Raw genomic sequence first — 16,901 nt, 5'->3', positions numbered from 1 at the left:
AGCCATCTGCCATCCACTTTGTTAATGAAATAAGGTGATGTCAGAGGCATAAACATGCAGATAAGTCCGAGAGACACTTCTGGGATAAAGCGTAGGCGTCCAGCATCAAAGCTTTCGGCTGTCCAGCCTTAACCAGTTGACACCTTGTCTGACGTAGCGGACCATGAAGCTCATATTTGACATCAGGCTCAGAGGGCCCATGGAGGCGTCCAGCTCTGCGAGCACACCTGAAACACACATTTAACGGAAACAAAATATTTAAAAAAGATCATCGTTTGGTGCAGAGATGTATTTTTTATATATATAAGGTTTATGGTTTAAATGCTATATGAGACATGTTAACACTGTGGAACAATGAGTCACTGTCACCGAGTCAACTTCCTATTGAGCTCCAATTACAAAATGTGATGCGTGGGATATTTTATGCAAACATCCCACGGTCACGCACCACAAACCTTATATTGGTGTGTATTCACTGTACAGTTTTTGGGATCTGAGTTTTAAATGTTTAACATCTTTACAGTATGGACTTAAAATCAACATAAACATGTTTTTCCATCTGAGATAATCTTATTGCTAATACAGTTACTCTGTCTAAATAAAAATGTGTTTTAAGAAAAAAAAATGTACATTAAAAACAATTCAGAAGGTGAAAACCACCTTGCTGTCATGGAAGGTAAACAACAACAGCATCACACCACACATCACCTAAGGCTAAAGCACAGCAGAAATAAAGACTCAGAAAAGCTCATTTTTTGGATTTCCAGATGTTAGCTAGCTAACCAACTAGCTGGAGGGATTTTTCTTTCTTACCGCTGCCTTTTAATGCCAGTTCCTCTGCCTGCTCCCAGATGTCATGAGCACTCAGAAATAATGTGGTGATGTTGACGTAGGAAAAGGCCACTTGTTCTATGTCTTGAGGAATCAACACAGTGCTGCCGTCTGCAGAGCCACTGTGGTTTGAACCGGTACCTGAGCTGGTGCTGGCTGGAGACGGCACGCCGGGGGATGGGTTTTCTGCTAGCCTAAAAGATGAAATATAAAAAGCTTAAACCCGATGTAGGGTTGCAAACATTAAATATGTTTTTATTTTTATTTGTGGGTGGGGGGGAATGACTGACTTTGCTGACGAGGGCTGTTTGCGTGACACCTGAGCGAAGTTCTGAAAGATAAACCGAATATTTTACAATACAACTACAAAACAAGCAGAGATGATAATAAAGCATGTATAACTTACTTGAAAGTGATCCGTAAGAGTCTTTGAAAACTTTGTTGCAGCTTTTTGTTTGTGGCGAAACATGGCCATGTGAAGAAGAGACTGGCACTTTAAACTGCAGGAAAGATACAAAAATTACTCAAAAAATGTGTCAGAAAACAATGAGAAAATCATGAGGTGAAGACATGGCATTTCTGCAGCTCTTATGTCCTTTGCAATACAGTTTAACCACCTCCCATAACGCTAAATTAAGAGAAGGAGCTTCAACTTACCATAAAGCTAAAAAGTCGTTTTCTGGGGGTGAAGCTGATGAGTCCACTGGGTTTTTAAGTTTCAGAACAAATCTGTGAGAATGAGAGATAAACACAGCACGAATCAGGACAATTTTTTAAATCACACCGTTACTGGAAGCTTGCCTCACATCTGTAAGAAGATTTCAGTGCCAAGTGTGTGAAAAGCATTAGAGAATCGGCCCCCAAACTTTTCTGAAAGCATCAGTGTGCATTAAGCCCCTGAAGCAGTGTCAAAGAAACATGAAGTCTTACTTGAGCAGCTCCACCGTCTCTGCAAGCATCGTATAGGAAGACCCTGAAATCTGTGGATCTTTCTCCATGGCAATGCCACTCTCAACAAAGAACATGGCTGCCTCCAAGTAGGTGAAAGCTTTACTAAGCTTGTCCTGCTGCACAGACGTAACAGAATACGAGAGTAAAAAAAAAAAAGCAGCGACATGCTGTATGGAGTGTGGTGCATTTAAAAAAAAAATTAAAAAAAAGAATAAGACCAACTTACCTCAGCGTCTGCCTTGTGCTTCAGTTTTTTTGCCTCTTTTATGTAATGGTTCACTGGATACTGCCTGTGAAACAAAATTATTTTACTCTACAACTCGATGTGAGTGACTCTACTGATGCTACGTGCTCATCCAGTAGGAGTGAACGCTGCAAGTTAATGACTCAATGCAATCTGCTGGATTTCATTGAGCAAACTTTTTAAGTTTCTAAGGAAACTTAAAAAGTTTCCTTAGAAACTTTTTAACCTACTTTGAATAATTAACTGAGCTTGATAACTAGGATCAATGTGTACTTGACTTTGAATCTGTGTGATCGGATTCAATTTACTGTTTTTACGAAGCGCCTTGAGACACCATGTGTGGTGAATCTATATGAATTTTAAAAACCAATCAAGTCCACCAAAACATCTGACATCGTGTAGGAAACATAAAAAAAACAATAAACACAGTCTCTTGCAAAAAGATAATGTACACCCCTTTGACATTTTCTACATTACCACCAAAAACTTCTAGTGTATTTTATATCGTTTATAACCCAACTCTGCTTTTCTAGCGTTCTCCGACAAACCTCTGAGGCCAGAACAGAACAGCTTAATTACACAAAGGATGAATAACTTTTGAATTTATTTTTGGGTAATCAGGGTAAAGGAGACTCAATGCAAGTGGAGACCACACTTTAAGATTTTATTAGTTAAAAACAAAACGGTGACAAGCATATTGCTGCGTAACGTCCCACTAGAATGCACCGACATGTGTGGCTGTAAAATTACAGTCACACATGTAATTTTGTGTTATATAGGAAACACTATATAAAATGACTATAAAAACTATTTCCAAACTGAGTGCAAGGAAAACTTGGAATTGTACCTCTTGTCGAAATGCAGCAAGGATCTGTTGCTCACAGCTCCTCTTTGGGGCTTTAAAGTTGATGGCACATCAAGGCCGCTCTTTGGGGTCTTGGCCTGACACAAGGAGACGCATTAGGTTGAAAACTTTAATTCATATCTTACCACTTATGGTAGTGTTTGAACAATTACCTTCTTATGAAGTGAGAGTTGCGGGTGTTTTCCTTTAACTGTCTTGTGCTTGTTGGAGTCCCTACCCTTGGTATTCTCCTTACTGGTCTTTAGTACCATTGCCGAACAGGGATTCTGTACCTTTGGAGGTTTAGTGGCGTCTTTGGATGTTGCCAGGTCCTGAGATGTTTTCTTAGCCTTCTTTTGCTCCTTGTCTGGTTTGTTGGAACTCCTGTGTGAAATATAGATCACAAGAGTTAGAGCAGCAATGTCTTAGTATGTTAAATTCAAATTTTTCCTTTTGGTATCACTGGACGTACTCTACTCTCACAGAAGCACGACTTAATGAGGTATTCTTGTTTTCCAACTTAAGTTTCTTCTTGGGAGGACTTTTAGTCTCAACCTGAAAAAAAAAAAAAAAGGAAAATAAAAATCACAGTAAAATAACATTTTCTGATAAGAATGAGCACAATCTCTTCCGTGCCACACAAATTCCTCACATTTTGAGACTTTTTATTGCTTTTTCCAGGTCTGTGTGCTTTAGAGGACTCTCTGCTTGCTTCATCCTTCTCTATGGCCAGCGCTGGTCTCTTTGCATTGCTGGAAATCCCTTTATTATTACTGGATTTCAGGGGGACTCTTGAGAGCAGACCGATATCAATCCTCACCAGCAGGGATTTAGGAGGCTGGTGTTGGTCCCACCAACCCTTTGCTGCCTCAGAGGCCTTATGCGAGTGCTTGTGGGTTGATTTGTGAGGCACCTCGGTCTCTGTATTGGTTTTGGAACAGCTGACTCTGACCGGAGCAGCAGGCTGGGCGGGGCTCTGAGCCGAGCAGCAGCAGGATTTAGGATACTGAACGCCACAGGTTGGACAGCGACTGTGCAACCCAGGAGCGACTTCCGATCCAGCCTTCTTATGTTTGGCGTATTTAGATCTTTTAGCATCTCTTTTAGTGTCCTTTTTGTGTTCCGTTGTTTTCGATTTTACTTTGGGATTGTCTGTGAAATGTTGCTCCATTTTTGGGGTTGCGAGTTCCTCAGACTTACCACCGAGCGCTGCCTCAGTGCGATTCGGGCCCCCTGCCGCTGAGGGCTTTGAGAGTCTCTTTGAACTGCTGCTGCTGCTGCTGCTGCTGCTGTGCCTCCCTCCATCAGAACAGCTTGTTTTGCTATTGTTCTGGCAGAAAGAAGCATCCTGAATGCTTTCGCTGCTCTGCTGAGTAGCAGCCATGTTGTCTGTGAGCGCTCTTTGCTGAGAAAAGGCCTTTGATTCCTCACTGGCATCTGCACTGGTCTGCTTGGGGGTCTGACGACCAGTGCTGAAGGTCTGCAGATGGGAGCCAACCCGCTCTCCCAGCTCCCAGTCCCGATCACTTGCTGTCGGAGCATCAGGCTATAAAAAGAACATAAAAAATATTTAAAATAATAATAAGAAAACATAAGTATGTGAGTAATTTATTGGGCGATAATTGAAACAGTAAAATGAGCCAAGACCTCTATTTCAATTAGTTTGCTCTCTGTGGGTTTTGGAGGCTCTTTAATGGAAATGTCGCTGTCTGACTCCAAGCTGCTGTCACTGGAGCTCCTCATCTCTGCATCACTGGAATGTGTGGCTTCTAAGGAACTGAAAAAACACAAATGCACGCAGATTGGTATTAAAACGTAGCCATTAGTAATCATCAATACATGCAACTGAAACCAGATGTTTTTATTCAATCAATAAAACATTTTCGCTTCAATATTGGTTATGAATTCAGACTAAATTGGTCCTAATTTAGGCCAACAAGGACAACCAAAATCTGTTAAATGCCAGAATATTTATTAATTTTTCAATCAGAAGTTTACACATATCAACATTACCATGCCTTCAACTAACTTGGGGAAAGCCTGGAGATGTTACTAATGTAGGGGTGTGCAAAGTGTGGTTCGGGGCCCGTTTCTGGCCCTTGAAAGAAATTTGTACGGCTTATGATCACAAGTCAAGAATGGTAAAAAGGAGGTATTGATACACTCCATAAAATGTATAGCATGGGTCACTTTCTTTAAAGTTCTGTAGGGCAAAGTTAACATAAGATGTGTATTAAAGAATAAACCAAGTTCTCAGGCATATAACAGCTAATAGCTCTGTTATAGCCATCCAAAAATGCTAAATTGCCAAAATCTGAGGGAGTTGAATTTCCTTCCATGACACAGATTTAAGAATGTTTTGAGGTAAATTCTCATATATATATATGTGTGTGTGTGTGTGTGTGCACGCATGTGTATCTTTGATTATAAACAAAAATATGGTTGTGCTAAATTTCATATTATATTTATGAAATGAGGAAGCTGTCATTCTGAAGGATTTCGGTACTCACTTTGAGGAGTTCAGCCGGTTAAAATGAGATGAATCTTTACTGGAGAATTCAAGGCTTTCTGAAAAGAAACAGGGACGGTTAGTTTGATCGTGAGATTTTGATAAACTAAAATAGTAACTGATCAGCAACAATGTGAGAGATTGGTAATAACAGAAAGCAATTCTTCTTAGTGGCGCTATAGATGGATATATAAATTATTAAACTGAAGTTTTACTAAAAGCTCTTTTATCTTTTTAGTCAACATGTTGATCTGAAATTATATTCCAATGTATTTTAATCTGTGTTTAAATACATCTAATATTTTAAACTTCACCATACCCATATAAAGGCCTGCCATCCAAAACAACAACTCCAGATATAATGGATTCATTTAGCTGTGCCGATTGCTAAAGACAAGCCAAACATTACTCACTTTGTTCTGGACATGATGAAACTTGTTCTGCTTCCTGCAAGGATGGAAAAATAAATATGAATTGTATTACTCATCTGCAGATTTGTTTTGGGGTAAACCGTGTAGTTAGAACATAATAAGAGGAAAAAGCTTGGAATGCTAGAAAACATATGAGCATTTTTTTTCCAAAACATGGAAAAAATTGAATGGTTAAGCTTTGATTTTTGACCTTGGCTGGGACTGGAGACTTGGATGGTTCATAGGTTGGAGTGTGTATTGCTGTCAGCAGAGGGGGCCATGGGCGAGTCATTTCCTGTCAAACACAAACATGTCGACATTCATTCATTTAGAAAAAAAAACAAACGTGATTGATTCACAACCATCTGTTTTGAACAAGTTCATCTGTTCTATAAAGTAAACTAGAACTGGAGAAAATGTTATTAAAGTAAGACTGGAATACAAAAGATCTCAAAATCTTATCGGTTTTTATTTTGAGTTCACATTTAAAGATCCTCGAATAATGTTTAAAGTCAAGCCTGAGAAAATACAAAAGGCTGTTTTTAAAACATGATTTTGTAAGTTTGGGCAAATCGTTCTCCAGCTGCACTTCCTACATTGCAATTCAGTTTAGTGGCTACTACAAATAAAGGCCCAAATTTTAATGATGGTGTGAAGAAACCACACACAACCTGAAAGCTGACCCAGACTTTTGTTTCTCTTCTTGACACCATTTAAAAAAAACAACTAAAATTTCCACAAATACCAATTCCTAATCTGGTATAAAGCACAAAAGGGAAAAAAAAAAACCCCCAACAAAAAAGCAGAAGTAGATCAAGGCCAAATGCGGCAAAAAAACCCCAACAATTTTTGCATTTCAACTTCAATTTTTCCCAAGTACATTCAGAAAATCTAAGAAAAATTTAGAGCTCATCTATTATTTGCTTAAACATGGACATAAGTGGCTGCACGTACCCTTAAGATATCTTCCACACACAGAACTTCATCAGATGGAGCCTTTAAAATCAGGAAAAAAGATATTGAAGCAAACAAAAAAAACTAATAAGTGTAAGTGAAAATGACACCATTTCTAAATTCACAATTAGGACAATAAACAAGTGATTTATCAATATATCCATGAGCATATTGCAAATAATAGTGATATAATAATTAAGTTTATTGCTTTAGTTTGAATATTTTCTTCCATAGTAGGTTCCATTAGACTCAATAAACATACAAATTTGAATGATTTGGCTCAAATACTATTACGGTACTATGTTCGATTTAGAGGCACAGTTACTCTACTTAATGTGTATTGGATTCTTAAGCGGCCTCTTGACAATAGCTTCAGTTTTGTAGAGCAGCATTTGTTCTATATAAGGTTCTGACTGTATGCAGGGATGCATCCTACAAACATTTCTTTTAATCACCACTTCTATACTCGCAATAAATACCATAAAATATTGACCAAGGGAGACAGAGCCAGAGAGGAATGGTCAAGCATTCCTCTCGCTCAATGGTCCAACCTTGTGAAATGCTACAGGAGAAGAAGTGAAAAGAAAAGCATATCCACTCATGAAAGAAAAAGCATAAAGCAGCAGAAGGAATTTTCATTTTGTACATCACAATCTGCTGATAGTTCCCGTCTAACTTCATTTGAATGCCAAATTTCAAATTGTTGTAAATACAGTTTTTAACCACTATTGCAATGATTTTAGGTACATTTATATTCAATTACAGACGCAAAATCTCACCTCAAAGAACTGAGGCACTTTCATTGTTTTGGCAATGTCCGTTTTGTTGATCAGCTCTGGTAACGGCGCATAATGCTCCGGCGATGGCTTCAGCTCAGGTGACTTCTGGACCACCTGGTCCTGACCATCCATGGGTCGCACGTAGGCCGTTGGCTTCTGGGTCATGACCATCCCGGCCTGCTTGGACGACAGCAGAGAAGGGAAGGTCTGGGAGGGCAGTGCGTTGGTCTTGGCTTGGGGTGGAGGTGGATTTATAGGCGAAAGCCTGCTGTTCAATGTGAAAACAGACACACTGCCAGTCAACCCTGAGGAAAGATCTGGAGACCCTTGAAGCTGATCCCTTTTGAACGTGTCCCTGGTGTCCGTGTTAGCATTGTGGTCACAGGAATGTAGGACCGGAAGAGGCTTAGCATCTGGAGAGGGGGCAGACACTTCCTGGGGAAGGCCTACTGCCCCTCTGAGATCTGGGAAGACTTCACTCTCCTTTATATGATGTCCTAAGCGACTCGACTGACTGTGGGTCGAAGACGTAGCTGGAAATCTAGATGAATGTCCACGGTAGTTTGGAGATGAGGAGTAAACACAATTAGATGTCCCTTTCTGGCTTTGTTGGGTAGTAGACATGTGAAGCTCCTGGCTGCGGGAAAGAGTTTTGTTTGATTGCTCTGCAACTGGCTGGCTCTGATCCGACTGCGATAAGGAAACGTAGGAAGGAATGGGTAAAACCTCCAGCGAAGGCGGCACGGGATTATTCACATCTTCGTAACTGCCCAGCATCCTCTGGATTCGATCAGAGAGCTCATCCGCTTTGTTCGTCTGGGGGAAAAAATATATATATATATATATATATATTTCTACTTTTCTGAACAAAATACAGACACCACTACACCGCAGTTCTGCGAAAAAATTAAAACTCCACAATAGGACTGAAATTATTCATTCGTTTAGTCGTGTTGAATCAATTACTGAAATAATAGTCAACTAATTTAGTAACATAAAGTGCATTTTCTTCTATTTATTACTTGAATTTCTCAGTATTACTAAAATGCAAAACTTGGTCTTACCATTTGCTATTGAAATCTTTATTGAGTGAATAATATGATAGACTCCATCAGCTGCATTCAAAACTAAACGATTAATGAGTGCAGCAGAGTCTTGCTCAATTATGATTGTGTCCTCACAGAATGAATCCTCTACAGCAGTGGTCCCCGACCTTTTTATTATCGCGGACCGGTCAAGACTTGAAAATTTTGCTGCGGCCCGGGGGGGGCGTGAACCGTCAGATAAGACTTCTGCATGTTGGTGTTCCCTGAATCTACCCAATTTGGGTTGTCTTAGCCCTTTTATCGCAGCCTGTGGGGTTTACCCTGACTGAGAACGAGAATACAACCTCCTGAATGTGACAGGTAGCCAATCAGAAAGCGCGGTGACGTAAGAACAGAGGGGAATCCCAAACAGCTGACATATCAGGCAACTGAGAGTCCGGTGGACATCGGAGATGATCTGTGGAAATGTTTATTATTATATGTAAAGGTCATTATTATATATGTTTATTATGTTTATTCAGTTAAAAATGTTAACTATGAAAAAACAGTCACCTCCAAATCATAGTGCAGCAAATAGAGCGGCTGCTCCCGTCGTCTTTTATCCACCGCCTTTTCTTTTCCTTACGTCTTTTATCTCTTAAAATGACTCCACAAACTGTCACTATTGCTTCTACATCGTCATCCATGTTTGATTATTCTAAATTCCTGCATGCCATGTTGGGAGTTTTGTGGATTTTCTTCTGGAATCGCGAGGTTCGTGACTGGAATCGGTTCGTGTGATTTGTTGCTCCTGCCTTGTGGCTGGAGATACGAACCGATCAAACCTGTTGTACTTTTATCAGCTCTGTGGTCACAGAGGTTTGGAGAATCGGCCAACAATCCTTAAATCTTGCCGTCTAAACCAGACTTAAGACTCATAAGCTTTACTCATCTCCTCTCGACCACTGCCCAAACGCTCTCTGACTGGTCGCTATGGTAATGTTTACATATCCCTTCAAAATAAGATACAGATGCGCCACAAAAACGAGCATTTTACTTTTGTGAAAATTTTAGCTCATGATAAAGACTAACAGGAGCCCTGAGCTTGTTTCTCTGCAACGAGACATCTGGGAGTGATGGGAGACAATGACACCTGAGGTGTTGCTTATATCCACAGCCTGCTGGGTCTCTACGTGGCAAAGCAGCTTGAAGCTTCATTGCCTCATTAGCAGCCGGTTGCTACATGTTACGCAGAGTGGGCTTGAAATGTGGGACTCACCTACTGGTCCGGGATTAATCCATTCTCCTGTCTCTTCTCTGGGCCTTTTCCCCTTTGCAAAGAAACTTTCCAAAGAGATCTGATCCGTTTCTCACTCATTTTGCTGCTTGTGGGCTCAGTGTTGGCGCGCAAGTAACAGAGAATCCGGTTAAAGGATTTTCAAAATAAAAGATCCTCCAGACTCAAATAATATATAAAACGGGAAATATTTAATTATTTCTTGCGCGGCCCGGTACCAATTGGTCCACGGACCGGTGCAGGTCCACAGACCGGGGGTTGGGGACTACTGCTTTAGAGAACCAGCTAGTGTTTCACTGACCTTAAGGCCCCTTGGTTTGCCCCACAGAGACTGGGCTATTTTAGCTGCAGAGGTTATATAGGCCATCAGCAGGCTCAGAGGAGGACGGCAGACTCTACCCAAGTTTTTGTCCTGAACTTTTGCAACCTTTTTGAGCAAAGCTAAGATGAGCAAATAGCTATTCATAGAAACCATGAGTCAAGAGCCCTACAAGGGGCTGCACTTCTGTTTACATGTACACAGATCCAGACCGCCTGGACTGATCTACCAGATGGTCGAGTGACAGCCACTGTTGTCCTTTAAGCATTCTGTTCCCTCTCTAAAGGCAGCTCTTACCTTGTACGGTTCTGCAAAGAGTGGCGCGTTTTCAGCGTCAAGTTCTTTGGTTTGGCTGGTTTCTTGGACTCTTTGTTCCCATGCTCGGCGGCGAAGAAGGTTCCTCTCTTCATTGTGTGCGCTGGAAAATTACAAAGAAATACAAATGAGCTAAATTAACAGCCCGTTCACACGACCATCGCCTTGGGACAAACGATATGGAAATCTGACCGTGGTACAGCGATAGTGTCCACTATTTTTTAACTATACAAAAACAGAGTTATTTTGATTTTTTTTAATTTTCTAAAACAAAACAAATGGTTACAATTAAATTCCACTGCAAAGCAAAGCAATGATACGCCATCATAAAATTTCTGTAAAAACAGAAAATAAATACTGAAAGCGTATGACTGACTTCTTAAACCCAAGGGGAAAGCAGCAGCGTCAGATGAGAATAAATCTACAGATAAGTGTGAACTGACTCACAGGTGCAAGGGGGATTCACTACACATCACATCTGCCAAGTCTACAAAATAGATTTATTTGAACTTTTAGGAGCCCAGTAACTGTAATAAGTAATAAAAAAACATAAAAATGCAGAAACGTCTATGGGCACGTTTTAAAAATATGAACAGGAACACTGCAGCTTCAGTTTTCACTTTTTTCTTCCCAAAACACTGTGCTAATCATTCTCCCCGACAACAATCCCAGCAGGATGCTGCCATGGCAATGAGAGGAGCAGCAAAGATTTGGGACCAAGCCAAACAGATGAGCACCTCCTCATTAATGCAGCAGATAGACTTGCTAAACTCCAAGGAAAGCACAAACTGGCACGGCCAAGTAACAGGCTAAACACCCATGGGTGAACAACACAACAAGCGTTTCATAGAATCACACAATATTACGTACAATACATGCATAAAAGACAAGTTATGGCAGGGCCAAATCAGTTCATTTGATCTTTTAGGCTGTTTTCCGTCAAGGTGCGATGTTTACATGTTTGTTGCATTTACATTTTCACAGAAGTTGAGCATTTCAGATCTAGATTTAACGGTTGAAGTCCCAATCTACTTTTCAACTGACAAAATACAAAGATCAAAATAAAAGATTATGCGAGTGATTAAACTGTCTGTAATAAAAAAAAAAAGTGTTGACACAGCATAAAGGTTCACTTTTAAGGGCTATTAGATTGATCGGCTTGCTTGACATTAAAGCAGGAAACGGGTCCATGTCCAGAGAAACAACAGGACATATCAATCTGTTTGTGTTGTCTTTCATATGGTTGTCTCACTTCACTGAAGGAACTAGATTCTCCACAGCTTTCTTTAGGTTCAGGCAAAGTATTTTAATCTGGCCGTGGTGCAGACTTTGACCGGGAGAATTGCAACACATGGACTCTTTTCTAGTCCAACTAGTCTGTTGCAGTCTTGCTAATGCACTTAAGATGGATGTACTGTTGCAGGACAGAAATTAGACAAGCTTATGCTACTGAATGGTTGACCAATGTTTTTATTCCAGGATAGATGATGGGTAACAAATGTCAAGTCTGCAAGGTGTCAAATTCTTTGGCCAATCCATAATTTCTCCACCATATCTGCTTGATATATAGTGTGTGAGTTTTGCAAAATGTAAAGCTTTTTCACCAAACACCTGCAATTTGATATACTCTAGTCAGAGAGTGCTAAACAGTGCTGCTAAGTTATTTGCAGTGAGAAAAAAAGTCATCTTGGCAAATCTTCCTAACAAGTTTACATTTTCTAAGACTAAGTAAATATAGACATGGATTTTACACTTTACGGACTATAAAGCTGGAGATTAATTATTGCTCTGTGTATCCCTCCCCCCCATCTAGGTATCAGAAAGAGCAAAATAAAAACTTGTGCGCATAATAACCAGTGGGAAAACTCCAACAATACAGAAGTTCTAGTGTTTCAAGTTTAATACAGATACAAATTCTTGCAAGTTAATCCTGGAGGTTACAAGAAGATTTAAAAAAAAAAACCCCTCAAAACTGTAAATACAAAGCAGAAAAGAAAAAACAAACAAACTCTGAGACCACTGACAACAGAAGAATTTGAGGCAACATAAAAAGAAATCCATAAACATTGAGAACTCAACTGGGTCCTGTAAAAGGACGGATAGGAACCACGGCTTTAATCTTTACATTTTAAGCAGCTTTTTACATCTGCTGGCAGACCAATAACTGGTGGTACAATTTATCAGAAAAAAAAAAAGACGAAAAGCTTGTATAATGGCCCAACTTGAAACCTCAAATTACATCAAAGCCTACTAGAACAATTAAGTAAAGTTAGGCAAAGCAAAGGATGAAAAGTTGAATAACGTTGACAAGGGCTGATTTCATGTCATGGACTAGTGACCTATAAAGGCTGTACCCTAAGTCTCGACCAGTGATCGATGAACCTACAACCTAGCAAGGTTAAGCAGGTATAGATAATGGATGTACTGATATCTGCAGGGCTAGGTTGTAGCTTTTTAGTTCCAGAAGCTCTTGATGGTCATTTCCTGTCTGATTTGGGTAAAACTTGAGTTTCAGTCAAGGAAGAAAAACAGTAGAAAGCACAGCGGACCAGAAACGGGGGTCACCGGAGAGTCAAGGGTTCTCTGGAAAGCAAAGGTTGCACTGGGGTGTTCAGGAAATATTCCACTGGGAAAACGGCTAATGTTCTTCAAAATGTGCAGCCATTCCAACATCAATATTCCCAGAAATGTCAGGTGGCAGCTTCAACATGATAATGTGGCCCTAACTTGACTTTGTGCGATGTTGAGGAGAAAACTGCTGCTACTAACAGTCTGGTGCCAAATTCTGCAGCAGACTTTCAGAGGTCTACAAAACCCCGTGTCCGAATGAACAATAGAACAGTGAAACTACTCGACACCGGGCTGCTTGTCTTAATGTTGTGGCTTATTGACTAATGCTTTGCGAATGCAACCCAGACTGTACTTAATGAACCTACAACAGTGACCACCTTGTCTAAACTCGTGAAGAGTCTAGAAAGAAAGCGACTCATCAACACAAAACCAGTCTCTCCTCTTTTACACCATCTTATGTGGGCAAGCAAACTTTCATCCAGCTTTGCAACGTCTTATGCAGATCTGAATTTGCATTGGAAATTTAAGAAGTACAGGAGCAAATCCAGAAATTTCTCTACAGGTTCATTCAGGAAAATGAGCTTGTAGATGAGCTGCCTGGGAACACATTGGGATGTACCTAATGATCCCTGTTCCCAGGCAGGGAAAGATTTCCCTTTTATGTTCTGGATCTGCCAAGAGGGATCTCCCCAAAGATCGACTTGCCTGGAAATCTTCTAAAAAATATACATATAAGCTGAGGAGGCATGTTGTTGAGCCATTTGCATCACACTCCTATTGATGTTGCAATAAGATCAGATTTTGTTTGTTGCTTTGGAAACAACACAGTCGACATTGATTATATACAAAGCTGAAACAATTTGCCAGGAACAGGTTTCTTTGGTCTTTGCCAAAAATAAAACACTAATAAGCCTACAGGGATATATTCCTTTCTTTTACAGCATTCCACCACCAGCTGCAATGACTCCCAGTACTGAGTCATCACTGTGTTTTACAACAGGAATGACTCAAAACATACTTTCTGACTAATCTGTTTGCTTGTAGTATGCGACGCAGGGACAAACTAAAGGTATATTTGTGATGATAGTCTGAACAAGGCAACAAATTAAAGAAAAACAAAGAGAGCATTTTGATGTATTCAATTGTTTTTGTGTAAATATTAACATTAACTTTGCTTTTTCTCAACAACTGAACAGCAAACGTTTATCATGAGAGAAATTGTGTGTTGCAGGTTGAGTGACAGTTCCCCTAGTTTTGAGTCCAACTTAAAATTTAATAAATCTAAAGTTGTTGTATCAGAACATGCCACTAATCTTGACCTAATTTTCCATCAAATTCAAGGCACAAAAAGGACTTAGTTTTTTAGACTGAAAAAGTAGAAGTTTTTCAGTAAAAAAAAAAAGTATATTTTTTAACCACGTAACCTTTCAATAAGGAAAAAAAATTGTATATTATTAATTGATGCATCACTAAGGATTATACTTCTTTAGTAAAGCCAATCTTTAGGTTAGGTTTTCTGGGAACGTCTTTGTAAATCCCCAACACTTCCACCAGTGCTGAAATTGCATCCTATACACATTTTAAAAACATCAGTTTTGTGATAATGATTGCTAATGCCCCTACAGTAGGGATGGGCATAAATTAATTAAGGGAGGAATCACATATGAAGGAAAGAATATGAAAAAAGGAAGAATAGAAGAAAGACTGACAACAGAGGAAGTAAAGAAGGACACAAAGAAGGAAAGGACGCAAGGACTTAAAGGAAAAGCAAGAAAAAAGGGTAAAAAGGAAGGGCTCAAGAAAGGAAGGAATACCATAAGGCAGGAGCAACATAAAGTAGGAACAAAAGGGTGTGGAAAAACACAAGATAGGACTCAACCAAGGAATGAATGAATAAATCAAATTGGGACTGGAAGTAATGTCTGGAATACTTTGTAATACCCTCTTTCATACTTATTCAGACTTTGAAAAGACTGGATTCAAATCCCCTGCTTTTTCTAGACTGTGCGTATGGAACCCTATACCTGACTGTACCGTCTTACATTTTTGACTGAATTGGACAGTAAATAATGGGCTGCTTTACATTTGGACATTAACGGTGACACGTTTTCTTGCCAAGTGTAATAACGTGACATTTGTTGTAAATTAGAAATGTGTAAACAAACCAAACTGATAGGAATGTTTTTATTTTTTCTAAAATGTGTGTCACTCTTAGTTGCATTTCGTTGGGCTTTGTTTAGAAAATGTCTGCGTTTTTGAACAAATAGGAAACTATTTATCGCTACGGCTCTTTATGATGAGTAACTTGTTGTCAAACGCCATTCTTTGCAGCTAATGTTAGGAAGCAAAACACTGCTAGATGGCAGTAATGGGGACATAGTTAAAGGGACAATCCAACTAAAGCCAGATTTATCAAACACGACGCTAAAAAAAAGAGCATGGTCCAGGTAATGATATTGACCTTGTGATCTGAGGTTGATGTCCATTTAAATAACATGCATTAACCCCCCCAGCTCTGGCTCGCAGCTGGTAAAAGTCACACCAGCCTGTCGTTTCCAGCTGATTCCACCTCTCTCTGCTTGCCTGTCGACCTGAAATCTCGCACGTCTTCAAGTTAGTTTGACAGCACAATGTTCAATTACCAAACCCACTTCCATTTCCCCCCTGTTGTACTCGCATAAAGTATCACTAGAAAACTGTAATCTAATTACAGGAGATCCGACGCGCTGCCACGGGACAGGCTGGCCGCCACCAGCAGAGAAACATCAACTGGGTTTACCCATCGGCTAAGCGGGGATAGCTGCTAGCGGTTAGCCGCGGAAGGTTCTGCCTACCTCGGCTGGGATGCCATGGTGCAGTGCGCCTCTCGCAGCGAACAAAGTTCGCTGTCATGCGTTTTTCCTGAAGGTCCTCACCGAGGTGGTCTTCACGCTTGGTCACATTGTTTACCGGTAAACTTAATTTAATTATTTCGGCTGCAAAGTTGTTTTGCAGTTGTCAGCTTTCTGCGCGTGTTTTGGGTTCAGTCCAGCCCGTCTGCCTACTGGACTGTTCTACCCTTCGCAGCCACTCGGGGACCAGGCTCAGGTTTTTTATACTCTTAATGTTGCCGAGAAAGTTTCACAAAACAGCTCTTTCACCGCTTTTGCCTGTAATGTCAAAAAGAAAATTAACAATAATAACAGCCGAGTTCAATTGGGTGTATGTTTTGGGACTGTTTTCGCCCATTCGCTGCAGTTTATGTAAACTTTTGGACATTACCCCTACGCGACGAAACATGGTACTGCCATCTGTGTTTATGGACTGTCAGTTTTAAAAACGCCAATTAACTGTGAGTGAAAAGTTACTACAAATTCAAAAAAGCCTACAAACACCATTTCATAATAATTTATATTTACGCTTGGCAGCTGTGAGTATCTAAACCTTTATCCGATAAAATCTCTGATGGTTCAACATAAAGGCAAGATGGCTTCACATAGCACTTTGATTCAAAATTCTAAGTTTTAATAGCTTAGCGTATTTAACCCATTTAATCCCATCGGCAACAATTGTTGCCAGACATTTTTTTCTAACTTCTGGAAGCTCTAGAAGAATTGTTTTGACTTTTGGCAGCTAATTGGAGTTTTAAAATCAAATAACAGTGTGTCTACTCTAAGCAATATCAATTTGATGTATCTGGTGTGAAAGGTCACACGACCAGACTTCTTCATTTTCTGCCTGTGACGCTGGAGGTAAATGTGCATCACAAACCTGTACAAGAGGAAGTTGGTGAAATACTTTAATAAACAAATGATGCCACGCCTGAAACTCAAAATATTTTGAACACATGTATTTTCAAGCGTCTTCTACTGA

At 40.0% G+C, this 16,901-nt stretch overlaps 1 protein-coding gene across 1 annotated transcript in view; it reads right to left on the bottom strand.

Moving 5' to 3' along the window:
- Positions 1–16,138, bottom strand: part of aff1 (AF4/FMR2 family, member 1) — a 24,758-nt gene extending 8,620 nt beyond the window's left edge. The window contains exons 1-19 of the mRNA XM_016674730.1: positions 15,884–16,138; positions 10,461–10,581; positions 7,523–8,338; positions 6,744–6,785; positions 6,001–6,084; positions 5,793–5,826; positions 5,381–5,438; positions 4,518–4,647; positions 3,523–4,416; positions 3,343–3,425; positions 3,044–3,254; positions 2,874–2,974; positions 2,009–2,072; positions 1,762–1,898; positions 1,489–1,560; positions 1,238–1,331; positions 1,122–1,162; positions 814–1,025; positions 109–227 (exon numbers count right to left, since the gene is read on the bottom strand). Of these exons, the coding sequence (XP_016530216.1) occupies positions 109–227; positions 814–1,025; positions 1,122–1,162; positions 1,238–1,331; positions 1,489–1,560; positions 1,762–1,898; positions 2,009–2,072; positions 2,874–2,974; positions 3,044–3,254; positions 3,343–3,425; positions 3,523–4,416; positions 4,518–4,647; positions 5,381–5,438; positions 5,793–5,826; positions 6,001–6,084; positions 6,744–6,785; positions 7,523–8,338; positions 10,461–10,581; positions 15,884–15,900 (3,330 nt within the window). The 5' untranslated portion in view covers positions 15,901–16,138. The remainder of the gene's footprint in view (positions 1–108; positions 228–813; positions 1,026–1,121; positions 1,163–1,237; positions 1,332–1,488; positions 1,561–1,761; positions 1,899–2,008; positions 2,073–2,873; positions 2,975–3,043; positions 3,255–3,342; positions 3,426–3,522; positions 4,417–4,517; positions 4,648–5,380; positions 5,439–5,792; positions 5,827–6,000; positions 6,085–6,743; positions 6,786–7,522; positions 8,339–10,460; positions 10,582–15,883) is intronic.
- Between the last annotated feature and the right edge of the window lie 763 nt (positions 16,139–16,901).

This window comes from Poecilia formosa, unplaced genomic scaffold (assembly GCF_000485575.1).
Source record: "Poecilia formosa unplaced genomic scaffold, Poecilia_formosa-5.1.2 Scaffold100, whole genome shotgun sequence".
Taxonomy (NCBI): Eukaryota; Metazoa; Chordata; class Actinopteri; order Cyprinodontiformes; family Poeciliidae; genus Poecilia; species Poecilia formosa.
This window is presented reverse-complemented; position numbering and strand designations above follow the sequence as displayed.